We start from the raw sequence: 26,493 nt of genomic DNA on the forward strand, positions 1-26,493 counted from the left end.
AGCTTACCATCAGGCGCACGACTTGTTCGTCCCGTCACTTGATGTTGTTGAAAAAAAAACTGCCTCTGTGGCAGAACGGTTATCATGCTGGTCTGCCACACAGATGTCCCGGGTTCGATTCCCGGGCCGAGAGAAATATTTGTATGATAATTTGTGGTCTATCTATGTGTGTGTCCATGGCATGTCCAGGTGTCCGTAAAAGAAAGTCCAGTTAACCAGGTAAAGTAATTGCTGTTATTGTTAAAAAAATAATAGGGAAGTTAACAGGCAATAAATTTACTAAAGCATGATTAAACTTAAATTAACTACACTTGTCAGATCGAGATTAATGTTTAACCCTTACTGGGTTATAAGATATGTAAAATTTAAAATAGTTATTTAGTAACCAAAAATTCAAATTTTAAAGGGCTCAAGAGACGATACTATGTAAAATAAATAGACACTGAAATATGTCACAGATGTATTTCATTTTTTGACCGACTTCAAAAAAGGAGGAGGTTCACAAAACGACTGTATGTTTTTTTTGTATGTATGTTACGCAATAACTCCGGTATTTGTGAACCGATTTTCATGATTCTTTTTTGTTGGAAAGGGGGTACTTCCATAGTGGTCCCATTTCATTTTCAAGAAAATCATCCACCTCTATGGGTGACTGTTCACGCATGAACATTCATTTTTATAAATAGCGCCTAAATTTTACTTAAGGAGCGATTATTTTAATGGTTGATTTTGCTATTCTCCAATTCAAGGCGTTTTTCTCTCAATATACTTTGAGTAGTGAGAACCGATTTTTATTATCTCCAGTGTCAAGTCCTGCATAGTGGCGAATTTAAAGACATAACAAATAGACGTAATTCCACGTACTTTTGAGGTCGGTTTTTTTAGTACTCTGAGATTATTCCTTATATGTTTAATAAATCTGTTTCAGACGTTGAACCCAGTATGGAATCAGCAGTTTGTTTTCAAGGTGAGTACACTAACTCCTTAACCAAAAACGTATCCTTCGCCGTTACCTGTTTTAATACTTACCTGTCTTGAAACTATTTAAACGTTCTTAAAAGCCGTGTTTGAATTGCCCTACAGTGATGAACACCTTAATTTTTTTCAAATTTGTTTGCAACCTGTGGGTATAACATAGCTACATTAGCTTCACACCTGTCGTAAACAGCGTTTTCATCATACTTGCTCGTAAATGGTATGATTGCATGGTGGCTAACTTGACTACAATGCCCCAAATAAAACCCACTGGCCTTTTTCTTTCCATTACAACCATGGTCGGTAAGGAGATATTTTTTAAATTTCTAGCACGACGTACTTCCTTACATAGGTCAGGTTCCAGTTCAAGCAAGGAGGTTACTTAAGTTCAGAATTAAAACATTCGCTTAAAATGTTGTCTAAACAGAAATTTAATAAATTCAGCCACATACTACTTAAAAACTTATTATTAAGAATTTATTATAATTGATTTTAATTATATTCTGTATAAAAATTTAGCAATTTTTTTACAATCCATCATGGCTGTATGCGTGTTCGCTTTTTACAACATTTTAGGTCGAGTTGTATTATCTATGGAAGAATTAAAAAAACCCGTCGTTTGCCAAATCCATAATTTTATTGTTGTGTTGTGAACCATGTTTATGTTGTATTTATTTCCTCGCAAATGTGATGAAAAACATTGTATGTCTCACGGACGGTAAAAAATACAAACCTCGAGTTATTAAAGACCTCAGCCTTTGGCTTCGGACTTCTAATAGACCCTCGTTAGTAATTTCTTATTTACCGTCGTCCTTAATACACTCTTGTTGACATCAGGTAAAGCCCCAAGAACACAAACTGCTAATCCAAGTTTTCGACGAGAACCGTCTTACGCGAGATGACTTCCTCGGCATGGTGGAGATACCCCTTTCGACCGTGCCGTCGGAGTCAGCAGCCAGCGCCCGTCCGCCCGTCGTCAAGTATCCATTGCGTCCGCGCAGGTCTGTGTAAGTGTTGCATGCTTGAAGCGTTTTTCTTTTTTTTTAAGCTTTTTGATCTTAGTTGGTGTTTTTTGCTGGGTGAGTAAAATTACGCTGCTAGCGGAAAAACGCGACTAAAATTACTAATACGCTGGATAGTGACGAAAACGCAAAACGCTTTTTTTAATAGTCGCTAATTCCCGCGCGAGTGATTTCGTGACGTGATGTGTGCTACAATTTTCTTTATTTTTTTTTATAATATTAAGTGACGGGATGAACAAGTCGTGCGCCTGATGGTAAGCTACACGCCTGTCCATAACAGTTGCAGTGCCACTCAGAGCTTTAAATCGCAAAGATCTGAGGGGCACTGCCACTGCGCCCGTCGCCCTGAGACATAAAGTTGACAAGTCCCATGTGCCTGTAATCTCACCAGCACCCTTACCCTTCTAAACCGGAACGCAGTAATGCTAACATTACTGCTTGGCGGCAGACATAGGTAAGGTGGCACTGCTGGTACTAATCTAAATGTGTGATGAGAAATACCTATTAAGCTATAGACAAATGCATCAGAAATTATGCTCTTCAATTAGATATATGGAATTACGCTAGCTCGTTAGACGTAAAAATCTTAGAAACACGTATTAGGTTATTTTTGTATTGATCAGGAGAACACGAGGTATACATTACCCATCGAATATATAACCAGAAATGGAGACCGAAATAAGGTCCATCCCTTAACTCATCAGTCAAACGGTACTGATGTCACTTTTAAATATCAACTCTCGTTTGCGCTGAAATCACAAATTAGAAAGCTGAAATAGTACAGCGCCAATAACTGACCTGTGTGCCGACTGTGTGACGCCTCCGTATATTCCAATAATATTCTGTATGGGGGGCTGTTCCATTCGGTTGTGTGGGAAAAACAGCAAAACATCTAATTACAAAACAAACGGAATCACTTTTCATCGGTAATTACATATGTAATTTCTCAAGTTGAACTGGTTGAATTGTTTCGAATTCGGGGTGGCCAATCAGAGCGCAGTTGTCACAGTAATGATATGGCAGAATAGTTTTCAAACAAATTAAATGACATTTCGCCTCTATTTCTGGTTATATACTCGATGACATTACCTATAAGAAATACGATTACTGTTCCTTTTCAACCGACTTCAAAAAAGGAGGAGGTTCTTAATTCGACTGTATTTTTTTTTTGTATTTATGTTACGTGATAACTCCGGTATTTGTGAACCGATTTTCATGATTCTTTTTTCGTTGGAAAGAGGGTACCTCCATAGTGGTCCCATTTAATTTTGAAGAAAATCATCCATCTCTAGGGTGGCTGTTCATGCATGAAGATTCATTTTTATAAATAGCGCCTAAATTTTATTATAAGGAGCAATTATTTTAATGGTCGATTTAACTATTCTTCAATTCAAGGCTCTTCTCTCAATATACTTTGAGTAGTGAGAACCGATTTTTATTATCTCTTGTGTCAAGTCCCGTATAGTGGTGAACTAGTAATCGACCGGTAACCGGTTCGGAATCGGTAAGTACCGGTACGTGTACCGGTAACCGATTTCAGTAAAACTTGGTAATTATATGTACTTCCACGTACTTTTGAGGTCGGCTTTTTTAGTACTCTGTACTGAGATTATTATACTCCACCTTTTTAGCCGACAAACAACCGCCGGCTGCCTCGCGCCAAATTCGCGCCCTGTCAGCGGATTTTTGATTTTATTTACTAAAAATCAACAAAAAATCACGGTTTGCTAGTTAGAAGTAGAATTTTTTTCCAAGTGTTTGATTTTCGTATTAATAATTCTAACAAACTATAGTCATGTCTTTTTTGAAGACGTAGTAAAATGACATTTATAGGGTTGCCAGTTTTCATAAAATTTTAAATAGTTATGTAGTAGTTGTCGATAGGCTTATCGATAGATTGTGAAAGAAAATATTCTTTTTTCCAAAAATGACTGAATTGTGAATGTTACGATGTTCTAATGATTACTAATTGCGTTATTGCCTTCTTTATTCCTATTTTGACAGTTGGTTTATTAGTACGAGATCAATTTTTATTCATAAACATTTTAACAAGAATAGCTCGATTTGATTATCTATATTGAATTAAAATCAAAAACTAATGTCTCCTCTTTGTATTTTTCTTAAGTACGGTTCTGAATACAGTGTATGTATGTCTATAAACTGTCATTTTACTTCGTCTTCAAAAAGTCAGACTATAGTGGAGTAATTTCACAAAAAATAATTGAATATCATGGTGGTGAAATATTCTGGCATTCAGTACACTTAATTATAATATAAATACAGTCGAATTTATTTCATTTGTCATTTTATAAGATCTACTCAGATATGGTATGATGCCAAAGCAAAAAGTTTTAGTAACATTTTTTCTAACATAGTTAACATTTTCTAAATAATATAATATGAATATAGTATAACGTTTACAAAGTTGAAGTGAAACGTTATGACGTAATTCGACCATTCGGAAAATTTGTTTTCTGGACATTACAAAATACGAGTTCAAAATGTTTTTTCAATTGAAAAATAATACAGAACTTACCGATAGTGAACTATGGCGTCCAAAATCACGTACTTCCGCAAAATTGTCTTTTTTTTTAATCTAATGAAAAATCGTTTTCAATCTAATTGTTATTAGCAGTGATCGGAATTTCGGGAGTTAATCTATCTAAAGTATGAATTTTTTCTTAGTATGGACATACCCATTGCGTCAATGCGTATAAAATTAGTTTGTTTTCTAAACATTAAAGTAAGTTAATTCATTGGTCATTTCTGTTTTTAATGTAAATAGCCTTATATTATGCTCAACAAATTATGTGAAAAGCAATAAACAAAAAAAAATCGAAAAGTAAACTATTATTGTGAAAACCGAAAACAGAGATGACCAAAAAATTAAGTTGCCGTAGTGTTCATTGGAGATATCGACAGATTGTCCCATGTTTATATTTTAAATGTCTAAAATATTTAAATACGTAATTGCCTATAGAACCACAACAACAATTTTGTTTTCTGAGACAATAATTTGTACCAAATATTTGATACAAAATTTTTGCCATTGTTGTATTCAAATTTCAATAAATAATACGCATATATTCAAATATAATCAATTCCGAGAGGCCCAGGATTTGTAGAAGGAAATCTCCACGTTATTCTTTAGTTTAGCTAAATTAACTCCCTTAATTCATATCACTGGTTATTAGAGATTTTTCAATTTTCTTTCTCGTGTTCTGTAATAAATACGTCAGGGCTATGAGCTTATTTTACAGTAAGAGAGCATATTTTCTTTCTAAATGGCAAATGTTTAAATATCGTGCAATGATTTTATTCGCGTCTACGTATTGACCTAGTAGGTCAATGCGTCTACGTCACATTTTTTTTATAATATCGGACTCTTTATAATAAGTGACGTGACGAACAAAATCGTGCGCCTGTTGGTAAGCTACGCCTGTCCATATCAGTTGCAGTGTCACTCAGAGCTTTAAATCGCAAAGAATTGAAGGGCACCTCCGCTGCCCGTCACCCTGAGACGTAAGTTGACAAGTCCCATGTGCCTGCAATTTCACCATTCACATGCTTGAGAACCTACGCAATCACAATGCCATTTCGCCTTTCTTTTTTTTCCACCTTATCGAACGTGTGATGTGACATATTGTATGCTTTATAGGCTGAATAGCAATTACAAACGTTCGGGCCTTTATTTGAATCTGTCTCTCTGTTCGGAATTGCCTACTTACCGCCTTTGTAAAAATGTACCATTTTTTTTATGCAGTAGTGTTGTTTATTTCACTGTGTGACCGCTTTCAAATGGAAATAAAAAGTTATCTTGTTTTGTAATTTGGCAGTTTTGTTTAGTTGTTGTAGTAGTAAAAAATTATGTCGTTGGGTGTTTTCTAGATTTTGTGAGCACGTGGACACAATGTGTGATTCTCGGAAAAAATCTTTAATTATCCACATTATTATTATTTTTGAATACTAATAATAATATATCGCACGTCGAAATCAATACTGTCACTAAACAAGAAAGTTGATTTTTTTTTAAATTTACTTTTTTGGGATACATCTATTTGCCAAGTTTTATTGAAATCGGTTAATGGAAAATGGGTGAAATCCAATAAACCGGAGTCATTCCCTAATTTGCCACCCTTACAGGTGGAATATATCCTAATTATTTAAATGGGACCACTACAGAGCTAACCTAACCCCCCTTTCCAATAAAAAAAAAATCATCGAAATAGGTTTACCAATAATCGCGTAATCTTACTCCATTCAATCAAGTCGGTTAAAAATAAATTTAAATTTTCGCTTTCGTGACTTTTGTTTTGAACGTACGACAGTTATTCACGGAAATACCATTTTGGTGTTATTACAATTAAATAATTACCCGATTCCTGAATTAAGAAAACTTGTTACGTAACAGCAGTTCGTTCCTGAACACAATTTCTAATTGCCTAAATGCAATGAGATTTGAATAAATATAAAATAGGCACAGACAATGTCACGTTTGTCCAGTGGATGCCTATTTACTCTAGTCATATATGTATCAATATCTTCATGAATCAATAATTTATACTTAATTTATTTTTCAAAACACAGTTGTGTTGAAGTTCTCATGTAACAAAATAAGAATAGCTCACTGTGTCAAAAATTAGGCAAACAAACTATTGAAGGTATATTAGACAGACGGCAGCATATTAACCTACACATTGATGGATCTCATTCCATTGCTGTGGAGGCAATATTTGAATAAAATGTATATAGTCTGTTTTTTTTTTGAAGGCGGAGTGAAATGACATTTGCAGAGTTGCTTGTTTTCCTGAAAGTTTCAAATAGTCGTGTAGTTCTTGTCGACAGTTTTATCGATAGATTGTGAATGAAGGTAACATTTTGGCAAACATTTTTGAATTGTGAATGTTACGATATTCTGATGATTAATAACTAACTTCTCCATTCTTATTTTGACAATTCAAATTAATTTTTATTTCTTATGGCGGATTTGATTAATTTATAATGAATTAAAATGAAAAAGGCATGAACTTACAAAAATTGATAATTCAAATGAACCTGTACCCTGCAGTGGGCCGACGGTGATTCAAATGAAACAAGTTCGGCTATTTAGTGCATAAGCGTGACCAACATTCAGCCGATAGTCGATAGAATATTTATCGACTGCAATCACTAGCTGTTTACAAATGAGCAGTACTTTGCGCAATTAACTGTCACTTTATTCCATTTTAAAAAAGGACAGACTATATAGCTTAATATGCTGTTGACTGTACATTGACTCAAATTCATTTCAACGTACTAAACTAGGTGCAACATGGATTTATTAAGCCAGTCAGTAATTTAAACGCGGTGCCATTCAAAATGTAATGAACAATGAGACAATGGCTCCTCGTGGTAAATATAATTGATGTCGAAAAACGCTAGGTTTCTTATTTAGACCGTGAAAAGGATTACTGTGTAACTTTAATGTACTAAAAAGATCATGTTATTAATTCAATAGGACGGGATAAAGGGATGATCTCACGCTATACTGAAAGATTCTGAATGTGCAGACAGATTTTCTAATATTATATTTATGTTTCTAGTGCCCGTTCTAGAGTGCGTGGTTACATCGAAATCTACCACGCGTTAGTGGGGAGAGTGGGGGAAACCGAAGAGGCGGCGCCTGCTGAAAATGACTGGGAGATGGTGGAACCCACTACGCAGGTGGGACAGGTGCAGCCGGTAAGTTTATTTATTGAGAACGCAGTACCACAGTACAGGAATCTTATTGGCGACGATAAGTCGAATTTAAACTTCATAGCTTACACCACTGGCGCAAAGTCTGTCCATCGGTTTTCTACAGAATATATCTGTGATTGTGCCCCTTTTACCATCGGACATTCAGACGTACGGCGGGATATCATTCCTATTTGGTCGATATTGCCTAGCGTACTAAGCTCTTTTCGTCACCTTTTATTATGCGAACAGCCCAGGGATGGCTTTCTCTGCCTGCGGCTGTGTTTTCGAGCACCTACAACCAGAGTATCGTTTATTTTTTGTATTTTCGTCAGTTTTCCTCTGACATGGCAATCAGAGACTTTTTGTACTTTGCTATAATCATAATCAACTTTTAATTTATCTTATTATAATATTTGGGAAGCTTGGGAGCGGAAGGCTAAGGTTATAATAGACTATACTTAATTTGTTTTTAATTTATTTTTCCCAGAATATCGTTAAGGTGCGTCTGATATTATAATATTAAATTGTACAAAAGCGATACCCATAAAGCGGGGTTAAGCTATACAAGCTGTAATTTTTATATAAGTGACAAAGTACAATTTTAACATATAATTTCAACAGATTGTACGTCTTTAGTTGTAACTTGACAATTTTATTCTAATATCGCATATGTATTGTTAAGTGTGTCTCTGACTTCGACGTACAGTGTTATAATATACACAAGATACCTGACCCCCCAAGCCGACTTTGTCGACCTTTTGGTTCTGAGCACAAAAATGTGGAGAAAATTGTTAAACAAACTTAATCTTTAACCTGTGAGCTGTAAAATTTATTTTTAGTATATGTTTTTAAGCGAATTTGATCTTTAACGTATGGTTCTTACTTAAATACAGAACACAAATTTCAACCAGCTTTAGTAACGCCGTCGTGGCCGAACGGTATAAGGATTGCTTTGCGAATTAAGGCATACATGGTTCGAGTCACTTTAAAAATAAAATATTGTTTAGCTATGACTTTACAATATGGCTTTTTGTTTTTTGTTTTTAACGTCTGAATAGATGTAAGGAATGTCTAAGTCTTGTTCATACAGAACAATAATTTCTAATTTTAATAATTGCGTTAAGTGCGGCATATTAAAACAAGAAAGAAATCTTTGAAAGTCACTAAAACCTTGAAAGTAATTAAAACTGAATAGACAAATAGGAACGAAACGTGAAACAATGCGTAATCTCAGAAGTCACGATCGTTCGTCTCTGGAAAGCGACAATGCTGTAGCTGTACCCGCTATACTTGCAAAAATGCTTTTTTTGCATATTCTTGTTCAGTTTTTTTTATGCTTCGATTGGTTCTGGGTCTCATGTCCCTAAAATGAAAAATAAACTCAGAAAACAGCATAATATTTTTAAAAAGTTTTTCTGATTAAGGAATTTTAAAACGATTTAACCCACATAAAATCCAGTGCTTTTTTGCGAAATATGCGTTACATCAAGAACACGTAATTAAATTTTTCTGTGCCTCCGATGACAGCATTTTAAAGTTATACCGCTTATAGCATTTACTTGGGTGTTGTTAAGTACGGTTAATGTGATTTACAGCGTTTTAAAAGTCCGAGTTTTAACAGTGCAATGAGTGTTACGCTATTTAAAAACAAATATAAAAAGTACAGAACTTCTTACGTCATTTTATCCTGCCCTCGCTTAATGACACCGCGACTTACAGCAATCTTTATAGACTACGCATGCAGCAGTGAGGGTACTTGTGTATGTTGTCCAAGGTTTTTTATAGCAATATCGAAAGTATTTTTTCAATTATTATTGAACATATTATTTTATTTTATTACTTATTATATTTAATCTCATTTATTTATTCAGACCATAAGAGTTCGAAATTAATGAACTGCGTAAGACTCGTAAATACGATGCATTTAAATTATGGTGAAATTTACCCAAATCACCATGATTAAAGTGATTTTATTCGACTGAAAAATCCTACAAAGTTCATAGTTATTGTGATATGTAATTATGTTAATATGTTTAGGTGATTATTATTCACTAACTCACTAAAACGGATTTAGATACAATATTGCAAACAAGCCATTTTCTGGATACATACATATATCTCTCGCCGTTTTCCCATCGGGGTAGGCAGAGAAATGTTTATACCTGTAGTGCGTATCCGTCTTTTTATGAAGTTTTTTCTCACTTCGCATAACAGTAACCATCATCATTTATTCAGCAAACTCATGTATCACAAAATCTTATTTCTACATAGCTTGAACCCTGGCACAGCCATTAGCACAGATTATGTTATAATAGTTTACTATCAATAGTCTAAATGACTGTAGGTATGTTAAGTCGTGCATACCACAAAGTTTAATTAATAATAAAATAGATACACGTATAAAATATACTCTACACGTGCTAACAAATATAAAAACACAAATAATGTCACAAAAAAGAAGAAAATGCCTAGGTGCGCTAAAAGAGGACGACAAAACAATTTTCTGTCGACGAACGCTATGCTACTAGAGTTAAATTTCAATATAATCATTGGTTACATAAAGGGAAAATGGGCAGATAAGAGTAAAACAAGTAGACATACTCACTTTTCAATAATTGTGTTTATTCAACACTCACTTCCTTTACAAATCCTTACCTTCAAACCTCCAATCTCACCTTACCGCCTCAACTTTTGTACGCCGGTGGCGCCCCCTATGAACTCGGTCTATCCTTCGCTTTACAAACTTTTCTGTACTTTTAATGAATACGTTCAATAATTACAATACATAGCATAGTAATTGATCTATTATATTAAATATAAATTGAAATACGTAACTGTTGATGGCATATGGCACACAAAGTATTTATTGTGTTAAATCTCCAATATTATAATTCGATTTGTTTCGTTGTACCGACTCATAGTGACCAAAGTCTTTTTCACAAATAGTGGTTCTTTTTAATAATATGTTTATTTAAAAGCCATGTAAATTGCGTGTGATTTTCACTAACACCATTTTAATGTTACCTGCTTTGGTTTAAAAAATACTCTTACAACAATATTGAATTTCGTACATCTTCAAGAAGTTAACATTTAAAGACCAAAAATGTGTTAAGGAGCTCTAATTCATTTTCATCGCTCTTAGAGTACCGTGAATTGACGGCATTAGTCGCACCTTCATACAAAGTAACTTGAAAGTTACAGCATTCTTTGGGGTTAAAATCTGAAAATCAAATTGTCGTAACCCACATTATCGTCATTAGGAGTTGGACTATTTCAAATCCGAGTTTATTGTTAAGAAGTCCTATTTTTTATAGGTTTATTTGCTAAATTAGGCAAAAAACAAAAAACTCACCGTTTCAGAGTTATGATTTTTTTCGTTTTTGCAATTTTTGTTTTGGCTCCAGTGAAAAGTTGAGTTTTTGAGTGTTACAGCATTATCGCTTTCCAGCGACGGTATGCAAACTGCAGAGCGATTTCATAATTTGTTAATCTATCCATACCCACCCTACGCTTTATTAATAATATCTACCCACCCACCCTGGGCAATTTCTAGTGAACAAATATTGTGATTTGTCAACGTTAACATTAAAAAGTGAAACAATGCTGTTAAAAATATAATGTTAAAACAAAACAGTGCTCGTGGAATCGAATCACGGGTATTGTAACTGGCCGTCGATACAACAAGCCGCTCGTCCAATTTACTTGGAAGTTAAATGACGAAATTTAGTATTGGTTTTAAAGATATGTTGATTATCTTCAAGCAACACTCCACTGTATTGCTTACATTATAAAGTTGAAATTGCTATAATTTTTTCTTTGTTCTCAGAACCAAAAGGTCGCTTAGGGCATGTTAGGGGGTCAGGTATCTCATGTATATGACTGTACAGTGAAAAAAACGAAAATTCGGCTTGCTTCTCAATTTCGTTAGCATTATGTATTTGGGCGGTAGGTGATGCGGGTACAGTCTCAGACAGAATCTCTAGAGGGACAGTCTCGAACCGGGGGAGAGACCGTGCCTTCGTTCAACGGAGACGACTGGGAGTTGCTAGATCCGGCGGAATTCGCTCATTTAGTACGTTACTTTATAGCTTGAACGTCATAAGCACGACTTTTCTATGGTCTATGGAATACGGGAATATAAACGTAATGCCCCGTAATAAAGTAGTTAGATACGGAACCAATCGTGACCTATAACGTTCCTATGATTTAGATTTTAAGACTTTCGTGGTTATTCACTAAATGATTATGTATTACTAATTACAGATTTCTTACCACGATATGAGTTCTTGTTATTTTCTCAATATTTCAGTACATTTATACACTCCATGGTGACGGTTTGACTGGCCAGTGACAGATGACAACTTTAAGAACAGACATATCTGTTTACCCTCTTTCGCTGTTGATGACTACCTACATCTCGATTACTTGTGGTGTTGCCATTGTCACTCATGTTTTTTGTCAACAAACACACATACCGTATTCCACGCACTGGATTGTTTTTTGTAGCAGTAGAGCTCCTTGTGAAAGATTTCGTCCAGAGAAGTACTGCCACTTTACCTATTTCTGCCGCCAAGCATTAATGCTCACATTACTGCGTTGCGGTTTGGGAAGGTAAGGGCGCTGGTAAAATTACAGGTACTTGTCAACTTGTCTCTGGGTGACGGGCGCAGAGGCACCTAAGATCCTTGCGACTTAAAGCTCTGAGTGGCGCTGCAACTGTTATGGACAGGCGTGTCGCTTACCACCAGGCGCACGACTTATTCGTCCCGTCACTTGGTATTATATAAAAAAATTCTTGTTAAACAACGTTTAACCGTGAAGTTGGTATCTGCCGCTGGCCAGTCAACCCGCGGCCATGGAGCGTGTAGCCGTTCCGAAATATCGGAAAAATAAAAATAAATTAATATTATGGTATTAAAACATTATGGTACTCAATAAAATCAATATTAAAATTCATAAAGCGACATCTCTTGTCATCTTCTGGTACCTGGTATGCGGTTGGGTGAGCAAATTTTTTTATAAATTACTCATAGGTAAAAAAGCAGTTAAAACCAAAAAACAAAGATCTGTAACAAACGCATAGAGAAATTCGTAAGGCCTGCTCTGTAGCTCGGTAGAGAAGCGGCCCTGGATTGGCATACAGATGCAGGTTCGAGTTCTGTCAGATCGAAGGTTTTTTTGTGTTCGACATTTGTATTAATAATTAATTATTATAATTATTGAAATATTATAAATATTTCTTTCGATCAGGCTGGATTCGAACCAAAGTCTTCTAGCTAACCGTGATATTATTTTTAGTAAATAAAATCAAAAGTCCGCGGACAGGGCGCGAATTTGGCGCGAGGCGGCCGGCGGTAGTTTGTCGGCTAAAAAGATGGATAGATTATTATAATCTCAGTAGAGAGTACTAAAAATATCGACCTCAAAAGTTCGTGGAATTGCATCTATTTGCCAAGTTTCATTGAAATCGGTTTCCGGAAAGTGCGTGAAACCGGATTTGCTTTACAATTTACTTTAGAGGTGGAACGTTTTCTTTTAGTTTAAATGGGACAACGACTGAAGTACCATCTTTTCAATAAAAAAAGAATCGTCAAAATCGGTTCACAAATGCCGTGTTATCGCATAACATACACACAAAAAAATACGGGCGAATTAAGAAACTCTTTCTTTCTTTGAAGTCGGTTAAAAAGAACTTGTACTCTGTAAAGAAACCTGTAATTAGTGATAATCGTTCCTGTGATTTACGGGAACACTTGTGATTGCTGTAGATATTAAATTAGGCTCTGCAGATGATGAGACGGTGATGATTAGTCAATAGCGTCTTCTTTTCACTTCCTGTAGACCATGAGAAGGCCGACGTATGGCAGTCTAGCTATATACCTTTCATTATTTATTGTTTGCTTAATGGCTTCAATCCTACAAGATGCAGCATGTAAAATGGGTGAATTTGTGTGACGGTAGACAAATACTTTGGCGGACATGGGCAAAATGTGGAAGGTGTTGGTGATATGTAAAGGCCGTATATAGTGTTCATAGTTTATGTAGCAATGGCTTTGATTCTACAGCAAATATATGTAAAAATGTTATATAAAAAATAATAATTAAGAAATAATTTCTATTTATCATTCAGACACTATAAAATCTATGAAACTTGTGTGTCATCATTATTCATCATGTATATAAGAATTTTTATCATGTTAAGTTTTATATATAGCAAATGTATTTTATTTTAAATTTCTATGTACCTATACGTCGTCCTCATTTAACATGTTGTGACTTATGTTACAATTATTATATTTTTGTATTATATCTTTATATAGTTAATAAACTTTCATTACATACTAAACTCGTTGGTGCTTTTTAATGAAAAAAGTTGATGCTGATATAACCGCGTATAAAAGACAGTTAGTATGGACGCGCGGTGCTGATTCGTGCTTATAAATGGTGTCAACCCTATTTATGCATAAATTTCAACCAGTGTAATGAATATTAGGTTGATATTATATTCTCTCTTGTTTCAGACGATAGGCGGGGACCCTCTACCGCCAGGATGGGAGGAGAGACAGGACGCCAACGGCAGGACTTACTATGTCAACCACGTAGCCCGTTCTACACAGTGGGAGCGGCCTACTTTCCAGTAAGTACGATTTTGTACCACGAGCTATTGACAGACTATGAGATTAGCTTGAATTAAAAATAAATTTAAAATTAAATAAAAAGTGTATTATATAAATACATAACAAACTAATGGATGATGGACCTAAATGTGGCCCTTGCGGCACTCTTAAAAAAGAATACAAACATGTAATTATTACGAAGAAGTGAAGAAAATAAAGAAACTAACTCAGTAAAACATTTTATCTGTCTGTATATCGGTATTAGATTTCTAAAACGCTTAGGAGGCTCTTCCGTACAAACTTTTTCTCTAAATCGAAGCTATCAAAGGCTTTGGTAAATACTGAACTCCAACAAAACGTTTCAACAGACGCAATATAAGTACGGAATCGCAAGCTGAACGCATGGAGACTGCAGCGACGGAGTTTCAGAGGCGTTTCCACATTTCGCACGACAACGACGAGACTAACGCTTCGCCGCAGCACCGTCACCAGGTATGTGGTTTAGGTTATTATGTGGGTTAGGAGGGAATGTAGGGAATATAATCTAAATTTAGGTAAATAAAGTTTCCGTTGTCTATATACCAACTTGTATGTATGTATTGATGAGATTTTGTGACAAAACATGATATAAAGTAACGTAAATTTTTCATAAGTTTAAATTAGAGATTAAATGCTTCGATAAAACCGAGGTTCATGTCGATATGAAGTATTATTACCTGTCGCAATTTTGAAGTAATTTTCCTAAGATTACCACATTCGTATAGACCTTGTTTTCTTGTTTCATCGAAATAAGGTCCAAATGTGCTTAGTTTTTTTAGCGTAACTTAAAATGTAGGTGACTGTATTATATTAATGGTATAACAAATTATCGTTTAAAATAATTGATCCTTTGAAAGGTTTATGTAATTCAATGTTTAAGATTTTACTATATGTGCTTTTTGCAACATGAACTTGAAATTTGATTATTGATATCAAGCATGCTTATGACGATGTTTGAGTATTCTGAAGGATTAAAATTAATTCCTTCTTTAATCCTGTGTAGTAAAGCATATCCAGGACGTTGAAACAGAATGAAAGTGCAGTGTGCTAAGTGGTTATCTCTTCACTTTTCAAAAAATTTAGTCGGTTTTAAACTTATCACAGTATGATTATTTGTCGAGGAGAACTCACGTAGTACACCGGAGTTAACATAATGTAAATGCGGCTTGAGTTTGCGTCGATTATAATCGTTTAAAAACCTTCTAAATCTGTTATGTGGTTTTCCTTGCATGCTCATATCGATGTTCAAGTCTCTTTATTTCTATATCATAGACGTGCATGCTTTTATAGGAATGACAAATTTCTGTACTGGTTGTTTATTTCTATTTTAAGATAGAGTCGATATTCTAAGTATAATACGCAGCATGGCCTCCGCATAAACATTTTGAACTAACAGAACATTAACTGTGTGCTCACTATGGAGTAGATAGATATACTGTCTAAATTCTTGTGATGTGTAGGTGTTTATATATTTTTTTTTATTTTTTTATATTTCGTAGTATGAAAGTAGTATAAAGAACCTGAAGATCCTTTATGGATATACATAAATATCTCCTGGACCATTCGGAATCCCAAAAATTCATACAAAATGGACAATAAAATCACTACATACTGGGTGTTAATCACGTCATAATGTATCATAGATAATACTGGTTCCCAAAAATTTTGTGTCTTAAATTTTCATTAAAAAAAACTACCTTATGTTTAAACACAGTTCGGCCGTATTGTCCACGCAAGGTAGTAGGTTGAGCACAGCATTCGATTCGGGAACGAACATGTAAAAAATGTGCGTAGGGAGCAGGCGCTGGCGCCAAACAGTGTACTGTGAGACGTCCAAGCGATGATCCGTTTATCGTGGCTTTACGAAAATATTCTACTCACACCTCGTGTACATTTACTTCTTTAACGGAGGACTTGGGCAGAACTGTTCCTTAATTGGTGGATGAGAGGTAGCCATACAAGAAGCTAATTTCAGGACAGAGAAGACAAGGAATTTAACCGTCTCTATTAGGTTTGTTTTTCAAAATTGTTTTTGGGAATCAGCGTGGTGTACACCCCGTTCATAAAATTACCTAGATCAAATTTAACACCTTGTACTACGTTCGAGAGCTGTGATGACTAATATACGCAGAATAGACGAAAAGTTTGAAAATCATAATACTTCCATTCCGTCGTCGCGTAAAACAGTAATAGTGAGCATTCAGTATCCTATTAACACGATACTAAACTCTGATCGCTATACTCGAGTGTTGTGTTGTCCTCACCACCATAGACAAACCTGCGGCACACATGAGCTTGTGCTTATGAGCCCATTCGCTGGTGTAAGATCTTTCGAACTTGTAAATTGAGATTGAACCTAGCAAACATAATGAACCCTGTAAAAGTAAGTTCGTATGTTGTTTTTGTTAATATGTGTTTCTTTTACTGGCTCACTTTTTGAGCATTTGTCAATAAAAAAACGTAAATTTAAGACTTAACTCCCAAATGCAGTTTGAGACTACTATTTTTAATCCTGAATACGACAGATATTAGACAATAAGTACATAATTATTTGTGAAAGATCTTACATCAGCCTTTAAAAGGACTACATACTTATATGTGCGGTTATAAAAACAAAACCGTAGTTCATAGCGAACGAAAAATCCGAGCTTCAATTATAATTGAGAGATAGAAAGATTAAATTCTTAAGATATGTATGATTTTAACACGCGCAGTTATTTTGAAGCTAAAACTTTATTTGCGGTAATCGAGTACTTGCTTTCGCTCTGAGCTAAAAATTCGAGCTGCACAAATAAGTTAGTACGTTCGTAATATCAAATATTGTCTGACAGGAGGATAGCAATAGGAGTGAGAGTAACTCTACGGACAACACGCCATTTACCTCACCCATTCATTTACCAATACAAGAAAATGACGAGACTACTGATCAGGGAGAACAGGTCCCTAGAAGTAGCTTCGAATCCGATAATGATAATGTACAGGAACAAAACGGCCCGAATAGTTTAAGTGAAACCGACTGTGATATTAGAAATAATCAAGAAGACGACGACGTTGTATGCGCTAAGGAGCGATTAAAGCAAAACAACGAAGCTCAAGAATGTGATAGCGAGGCGGACGCTAGTCAGAATAATACCCCCTCGCAACTTGACCAGGACCAAAATCAGGCCGAAATTGATCAGGAAGAAACTGATGCTGAACCGAGAGACGAAAATGAACAAGGCCAACCAGTTGAGGAAAACAATGAAAGTAGAACAACACCTGAAGCGACAATGGAGATCGCAGAGGAAGTGATTCTAAATTCAATTGAAACAGCACTGAATCAGATAGAGAATGACGCGCGGGCAATTGTAGAATCTACAGAAAGAAGAAATGAAGGTGATCAAACGGATGGTAATGAGAATGAGGTGGAAAGGTCTGAGGAGGCGTTGACGTTCGATGAGAATCACTTCAGTACACCGGTGGGCGGGTCTTCGCCGGCGCGGACGCCACGTGGCCGCAGACGCCGGACAACCACCAGCTCGCTGGAGGACTCTGAGGTAAGGATGACGTGAACAGTGCGGAGGCGACGGGAAACAGAATTTAAAACAAATGAAGTGAAAAAATAATACTAGTTGAGAATTTACTATTCGAAAAACACAAACAGAATTGTCCGTGCGACATTCTGAGGTCAGTCAGTTCATACCGACTATAAGATATGAGTCATTTGAGAGATATGTTCCTATTTTTTGCTTTGTGTGAAATTATGAACTTCAGTCTGTATTGTATACTTGCATAAATAAATAAGTAAGTTCGCTCCTCTCTTTGTCTGTGGAACTTCATCGAGATATTTCCTGCAACGTTTCTCGTCTCCCTCCGCATTTTCATGCCCTACGAATCACGCGTGCTTTGGGAATTTGTCTATGAGGACGTGTGAGGTACAACGTTCGGCCGTCCAGCTTTCATTAACACACGTAATATAATAATACATCAGGTCAACAATATTAATTAAAAAAACCGGGAACATCATGGTATTAATTACGCACTACATGACAATGGTCATATATTGATACCGCGCCTTTACCATATATCTTCGTACAAGAGACTCCATGTCAGTGTATGGTCAATCTCTATAATAACGGTATTGTGATTATTATGCAGGATTGTATTTAATAAACCTAAAATATTTTAACAGCACTGTCCTAATTGTAGTTCTACGAGTTTCAAATAATTTCATGAATGCTGTGTTTAATGGTTTTTTTCGGAGAATAAATCTTTACCCTGTGTTCATTCGATACACGTTACTTTTCAAACATAATTATGTTATTTAGTATTGCGAAAGGAAGAGGAATTTTGTAATTTCATTTCCTTGTCCATTTCGTCTCGTGATAAGATTCCGAATTTTTCATACATATGACAGTGTGAATTGGTTTCCTGCACATTGATCGTCATTTCATTAGTTGTAACTGGCATTTTATATTTCTGAACAATCTCTATCTATTTCACAAATATCTTTAATATTACTAACATTTGAGTTTTCAACGGACTATAGACATGTTTCTTTGAAAACATTGTTTGTTCCCGGTTGTCAGTATTCAAGGTCATCCATGATTTTGAACATTGCATTATTCCATGTAATCCTTTCCAGTGCGCGTATTGATACTTAAAATTATATATTTAGTAAAATAACGTTCTCTCGATATGACGGCACGTTTTCCAAAGTAAGAAGTAAGTGGTGTAGATTTGGACTCCCGATTTTTAAACACAATTAAAAATACAGGTCTAAAAATATTCTCAATCCTTTTACTCTACTTTGGTTTGAATGGGATGGCAATATTTTTGTATCCGTCAAATCAATTTATGGTAAAGTTTGGAAGTTACATCGGTATGTATCTGTAAATTTTTTTAATTTGAAATTGAGGTATTCGTGTATTGTCAAATTTGTCAATGCGCTTTTGTGTTTCGTTATAATTATGTGCTTTCTCGTCGCAACTTGACATGTCTACAGTCCGAGATTGACTTCTTTTTGACAGTTATTTGACAGCTACCGATGTGTCACACGGCTTTGCTTGTGCCTGTTTGCTTTATGTAGCTTAGTGTATGAAGCATGTATTTTAGATATTTAATATAGATAGTTTTTTGTTACGTATTTACTAGAACATGAAGAATGATTTATTAAATAAGGATTTATTTACTACGTAATGGTTAAGTAATTAAATTTGTGCCAATATTCAGTTGACAAGTTAGCAAAGAGTAACCTTGTGTATTCTCTATAAAGCTGTGTAGACCGTGCTGTTGATTGTAAGTTTGAAATGTCATGGGGTGGCTCTAGTCATGGCATTGATATATTGTTTTTAAAATATCAACAACCTGGCAGAACTGTAGGTATTGGTAACATCAAAAAAACAACTTTTGTCCATGACTTTTTACCAAACATTTTAAATATAAAACTTTTAAGTTTTTTTACTGATCTTACACTTTTTATATCTATAGTAAGGTAGTACGTTCAAACGTGCAAGCGTCCTCCCCGACGATCTCCTCCCCGCTCCTGCGTGTTGCGTCTCAAAGAGTTATCACCATATAGACTGATCTGTTTAAATATTTTTATTTTTATACGAAAGTATGATCAATTATGAAAAGTCATGGAACAAAAGTTGTTTGATAATAGTAATATAGTTCTGTGAGGTTGTTAGTATTTTATAAATAACCCTCTTTAATATTAATGTCTAATTTGTGATTAAAACATAATCCGCTGATAGAACTATTTCGTGTGGATTTTGTGTTTGTGAATAGGAAAAATAACTTTAAATGAAATTTATTCGTAGGAAAGATGTTTATTATTACATCTTAGTCTAGTTAAAAAACGGTTGCTTCCCACACATACCAATGAGTTTTATTTTAAAGTTGCCTATTGCGGCGTAAAGAAGCTGAGCCACGCGCCTATGGGTGAACTTTATTATGGTACTTGTATAAATAAAATATTATTAAATAAAAAATAAACGACGATAGCACTTAATGTCTTTTAACATTGCTTGATTTTTAGCATTCTGAAGCAATATTTGTTAAAAACGTCTAAATTTCAAAGTATGAACTTGAGGTCTTTTGTCTTTCATGTACAGATATTATAGATAATAATAATCTACCAGTAGCGAGGCGTCCATATAACTCGATTTCCACCGGCTTGCCTAAAATTTTCTACGTATTATCAAATACTACATTTTGTGCTAAATTTTATATGTAGAATAAGTTAACTAGTGAAATGAAGTACCTTGTGTGCTAATGTGTTGTGTTTAAGTGTCAGCAAGGCGTCACTTTTTCTTAGGGGAAGTGTTTTTTGTTGCTCCGGCTTCACTAACGACAATTTTCACGCCCCGCCACTGTAATCTATATAACAAAATTACGATAAACGTGACATAATTAATGAGTGAAATTCTGACTCAACTAACAAAGAACTGATTATAATTTCCTCAAAAAGTAAATCGTTCGTGGATAGAGTCTCCCATGATATTTTAGACGTACACATTTTTATCAGCCTGTATTATGTGATGACTGGTTATTGTCAACTTGTCAAACTTCTTCTAGAACAGGTAATGCTAGGTTATCTAAGCTAAGTATTGGTGCCAGGCACACATATCATTTGTACATACTATGTATTTGCACTAGTTATTAACTTTTAAATATTTGAATATGTTGTCAAAATTGTTATAATTACCTAAAGGTCAATTATTTGTCAACAACTTTACTGTTATAGTTTATTTGATTAACTAAACTAAAATATTCGATTCGGTTAATTGTTGGTTAGTAACATAATCTTGATGATATGACAGTTTATGTAATAATAGAACCTCTAGTGGGGACAGTAGTTAAGGAGCTATATTGCTTAAGAAAGAATGTGTATATTACTTACTGTACTATATGCGAATTGTCTATGATTTATCTCAAGCGCACACACGGACTTGTAAAACGAGCCGAGTGAGAGGCTTCAAAGTAGTAATGCGTCTCTTTCTAATAGGGTGTTCATTCTTTTTCAGCCAGCCGTTTAAACTTTTTAGTTTTTACAGATAATGTGGCCACTTATGGATGACCAAAACTACTAATACTATTTCATAATAAAAATTAGTATACTTATTTCATATGGTACTTCATAATAGATGGTTTCATTGTTGATAAAATTTTTTTACAGTAATAGCATATTACTTTTAAGCAAATATATAGATCCAAAATTTAAAAAGTTTATAGATTAAACATTTTCTTAGGTAGAAGATATTATAATATTTAGCGTTGGCAACTTGGTAGACAAGGACAGACCACTACTTCGAGCTATCTCACGTGGCTAGGTTATTTACTTTTACTTAAAATAAACCTTAACATAATCATATAAGGTGTAAATTAGTAATATCGTTTTATCGAAGTGAGCTATCCAGTTTATGAAGTTTATAAATTCGTGAGCGCACGCGTTTCACGAAACAGCTGTAGAGGGGTAGTCGATGTACGACTGTCAGCCCGGTGGCACGTGGTGGTGCGTAGGCGAGGCAAATACCAATACGATATCACTTGTAGGAATTGACACTACACTTCTATCATTGCTCTATTTACCGTCGCCAGTATTTAGAATTCAAATAATCTACTATAACATTTGTTATTATTGCTTTTGCCAATATATACTAAAATTAGTGAAAAGAAATTAGTGGTTTCAATGATTATTGCATAATATGATCCAATTAATAATTGAATAATACATTTCTTTTTAATGTGCTCACGAGCCATTTGAATATTTTGACATTATATTCAATTATTCGACCTGACTGTACAAGTTCATCTAAATGATACATTATTATAAGATAAAATTATTGCTTGTAAAATACACCTTATAGTTTCTACTGTGCAACTGTACAGTCTACTATACAAATATATCTCATCTTTACTAAGACAATGATCCCAAGTTGACAGAGATCTATGTTCAGCAGGACGAGACGGACGCGTCGACAGAGACGAGGAGTAGCAGCGCCAGTAGCGCGCAGAGCCAGAATCTGCCCAGTAGCGATGGTAAGATACAGTTTAGAATTGTGTGTGAAAGAAGGTGAGACCATAGTTCGATTTCACAGAAAAGTTCTGTTCAATACAAATGTCACAATCACCGCTGCCATATTTTATGAGAAGTCAACATTTTTTCTTGCGGAAATAGTTACTTACTTAATCAAAATTATTGCCGCAAATCCAGTGAAGATTATATGTAGTATAATCTCAGTACAGAGTACTAAAAAAACCGACATCAAAAGTTCGTTCATCTAGTTTGCTACCCTTTAGAGGTGGAACATTTTCTTCAAATTTAAATTGGACCACTACCGACATACCCTCTATCCAACAAAATTGTGAAGTCGGTTAAGAATAGATGTGCTTGCGTTGAATATTTTTTCAAGCAGTTAATTTTTCCAACCTCCCGCATAAAATGCAATTACAGTCACAAACTCCACTACCAAAAATATACTCGAAGCGTGTTTCGTCTTTTATGAAGCATCCTGAGGAGTTGTTGATTGATCGACTCTCTGACGGAGAATGAGCTCGCTCAGAACGTTTAATCATAATTATATCCCACTGTTATCATGGTTATAATTATAATTTATGCAAATTATGCAGTAATTTATGTATACATTTTATTAATATGGATTTCTGCAAACTCAGCCTGAACCTATTAATTAGTTATTTAACTATAAAATCGTTGGTTGTCGTAATTATTACCTGTAGGGCTAGCACGAAAGGACGCGACTTGCGCGAGAGCGACTTAATGCACCGTGGCCGAACGGTTACCATGTTGGTCTGCCAAGCGCCACGACGTTCGATTGCCGGCCGATAGAAATATTTGTATGGCCCATATTTATGTCTCTCGTGAGGTAACCTATCACAAAGTCGGAAATTTTTTGTCCGAAGTAACGTTTTTTCGAATTTGCATTACACCGAAAACTAAATTATAACGAAACAGTTGTTCTTTCAGGATATGTTGAATCTTTATCGCAAAGACACGATTAGGTTCGGTTAGGTTAAGTTAGGTTTAAAAGAAAAAACATTTTCCTCTCAAAATTACTTTCGAAATTATAAAATTTCGATCAAACGTTATTTCAGGAAATAACGTTATTTATAATAACGTATTTGGGTGTAATTTGTAGTTGTCTATGTGTGTCCTTGGCACCCGCGACACAGGGTTTACCTAGTGCGGGGTTATAAGTGTGTGCGTTACAAAAAAAAAAACTCGTGATACTGCCATTCTCGCATAGAGTATTTCTCGCGCAAGCCGCGTCCTATCGTGCTAGCCCTACTGCTCGGGATTGGTCACACCCTTAATGTACTGTTACTCATTTCTGGAATAGAGAATTGTGGCTCTCTACTTTCTTTGATCCTGAAACTTTTTTTTATAATACCAAGTGACGGGACGAACAAGTGGGCCTGGTGGTAAGCAACACGCCTGTCCATAACAGTTGCAGTGCCACTCAAAGTTTAAAACGCATAGATCGGAGAGGAACTGCCACTGCGCCAGTCACCCTCCTGAGACATAAGTTGACAAGTCCCATGTACCTGTAATTTCACCAGCACCTTCAAGACCGAGACGCCGTAATGCCCACATTACTGCTTGGTGGCAGAAATAGTAGAGGTCTACTGCTACGGCAAACTACTTCTACATCTTTTGTGCGACTAACGTTTACCAGTCTGGTGGTTGTCTACTCTCTTGTTATCGGTGCACATACCCATCTCAATCACTTTACCAAATCTGTTAGTTTGAAATTCTTTATAATCAAATAACTTTTTAGCTGAATGAGACATTCAAAGATCGACCTCAGGCGTTATGATGACGAGGTTAAAAACGAAATGTGTCGCATTGTAGGTCTACCTCTCGGCTGGAGTATGCAGCGCGCGCCAAACGGCAGGATATTCTTCATCGACCACAACGATAAGACCACCACGTGGATTGATCCAAGGACAGGTATGTCTTTCAAGAAATCTGAGAACAATGCCTTTTATGCCCGCTTGAAAACAATGCGTTTTTATGATAGCCTTATATTAAATATCACCTGGATGTAGTTACCGTTTCAGAAGGTAACTTAATCCTATCAAATTGTTGTAAATGGCATAGTAAAAGTGGCCGGCCAAACCTGTGCTAGAGAAGCACAGAATCGAAAAGTTTGACTGGAACGAAAGGAGGCTGAAATGAACGAAATGTAAGAAAAACGAAATACTTGTAATGGTATAGCCAACTGACGTACTAAACTTAGTCGTATAGCCAACTGACGTACTAAACTTAGTTGTATGTTTATTTCTAGAAGTCTACTAAACTTTCTAAAGCCAAAACAACAACTTAATGCGTGTGAAGTCTAGGTAAGCGAGCGAGAAAAGTTCCAGCGGTTCAGCCAGAAAGCTTGGTTGGTTGAGCTTTGCCCCAGCCGCCGGCCGAACTTGCACGAAATCCCGACGAACCCCACAATCGGTCGCGCTACGAGAGTTTGCACTCTGATCCGTAGCCTCTGCCGACAAGAGGCGTGCCGCGGTGTACTTAGTAATTGAAAGTTGCCGCACCGCAGGTTGCGCGTCCAGTTTGCCGAGCGCAGCCGCGGCCAGCGCGGGCGCGGAGTCCGACGACCTGGGGCCTCTGCCCGAGGGCTGGGAGGAGAGGGTGCACACAGACGGCCGCATCTTCTTCATCGACCACAGTCAGTACTCACTTCGTTTTGGTATTTGTTGAGCACGGTTTTTGTTAGACAATTTTTGTTACTTATATCTCTTCTTGACATTTTTCCACGAGGCACTATTCTGGACCTATTCTTTTTACCATTTGTATTTTGTTAATTTTCGACATAATTGTTAATTCAACAAAAACATGCCTAATTAAATAAAAGAAATATAAAATGCTCTTTCTTTAGTTAAATAATAAATATGCTTCTGGTTAAGTTAAAGTTTTATACCAAAATGTTATATAGTGTGATCACCCTATAACAATCGTATTTATAGAAATAGACAAAATGCTATATATATTTAAATAACCTGTTAGTTTTAGACCATTAATATACTGGCATTTAATATAAATTTTAACTCAATATACTAACTGTAAGTTAAGGAACTGTGGCGTTTTGTAGGCATTAGAATTTTAGTTCTACAAATATTTTTTTCATTTTTAAAGTGTTTGGACTTGAGAGGCCACAATTAAATATGAAAACTGTTCAAAAAAGTGTGTTAAAGTCTGTCCTGTATTGTTTAGTTTATAAAGTCGAAGTGATAATGCCGTGTGCGTCTACAGACACGCGGACGACACAGTGGGAGGACCCTCGGCTGTCGAATCCGCAGATTGCGGGCCCCGCCGTACCTTATTCGCGGGACTACAAACGCAAGTACGAGTACCTCAAGAGCCAGTTGCGCAAACCGGTTAGTATTACATTATGGGTCAAGTGTGCCTGTTTCTGTTTATATTTAATTTTATTCCTCCATTCCAAAAGACTTCTTACTTCGTTTAATAAAGACGTGAATATGTTTCGTTGCTTCCAGAGCAACGTACCGAACAAGTTCGAGATAAAGGTCCGACGCAACTCGATCTTGGAGGACTCTTACCGCATCATCAGCTCCGTGAGTCGCATCGACCTGCTAAAGACCAAACTTTGGGTCGAGTTCGAGTCGGAAGTTGGGTTGGGTGAGTTTTGTTCTGAGTAACATTGCAACGGACAGGCGTGTCGCTTACCACCAGGCGCACGACTTGTTCGTCCCGTCTTTTGGTATAAAAAAAATGGTTTTGTCATGATATTTTCTTTCATATTGCTACCAAACTTTCACACATTCATACGTTTGTACTTCGCTTTCGTAGAAGTAATAATAATAATAAATCTTATTGTCATGGTTTTACCCAAATCACATAAAATATTCAATTTCTAAATACACTAATTTGAAGTTTAGACAGGAATGAACACACGGAAGAAAAAAAAACACTGGAAGTCCTCGATTACTGTCAGAACCGCTGTCACTAAAACTCCCCCATTCATAATTTAAAATATTATGAAATCTTGATAATGATTGGTCGTAGTTTTAAATTTAAAAAGAGACAGTTTCTGGACTATTAATATAATTTAAACTTTACTGCGTTGGCACATCGTTGGAGGTTCAATACCTAT

The 26,493-nt window shown here is 35.7% G+C and overlaps 1 protein-coding gene across 6 annotated transcripts in view; it reads left to right on the forward strand.

Moving 5' to 3' along the window:
- LOC113230616 (E3 ubiquitin-protein ligase NEDD4) overlaps nucleotides 1-26,493 on the forward strand; it is a 56,528-nt gene that overhangs the window by 19,385 nt on the left and 10,650 nt on the right. For 2 of the 6 annotated variants that reach the window (XM_026464605.1, XM_026464607.1), the window contains exons 4-14: nucleotides 929-967; nucleotides 1,813-1,982; nucleotides 7,580-7,718; nucleotides 14,237-14,352; nucleotides 14,701-14,824; nucleotides 17,203-17,907; nucleotides 22,312-22,393; nucleotides 24,225-24,323; nucleotides 24,919-25,047; nucleotides 25,632-25,756; nucleotides 25,877-26,018. In XM_026464605.1, coding sequence (XP_026320390.1) covers nucleotides 929-967; nucleotides 1,813-1,982; nucleotides 7,580-7,718; nucleotides 14,237-14,352; nucleotides 14,701-14,824; nucleotides 17,203-17,907; nucleotides 22,312-22,393; nucleotides 24,225-24,323; nucleotides 24,919-25,047; nucleotides 25,632-25,756; nucleotides 25,877-26,018 — 1,870 coding nt within the window. The remainder of the gene's footprint in view (nucleotides 1-928; nucleotides 968-1,812; nucleotides 1,983-7,579; nucleotides 7,719-14,236; nucleotides 14,353-14,700; nucleotides 14,825-17,202; nucleotides 17,908-22,311; nucleotides 22,394-24,224; nucleotides 24,324-24,918; nucleotides 25,048-25,631; nucleotides 25,757-25,876; nucleotides 26,019-26,493) is intronic. The other 4 variants (XM_026464606.1, XM_026464608.1, XM_026464609.1 and 1 more) reach the window with 4 other exon arrangements.

The sequence above is a fragment of the Hyposmocoma kahamanoa genome, unplaced genomic scaffold (genome assembly GCF_003589595.1).
Source record: "Hyposmocoma kahamanoa isolate Upper Pololo Valley unplaced genomic scaffold, ASM358959v1 64, whole genome shotgun sequence".
Classification (NCBI taxonomy): Eukaryota; Metazoa; Arthropoda; class Insecta; order Lepidoptera; family Cosmopterigidae; genus Hyposmocoma; species Hyposmocoma kahamanoa.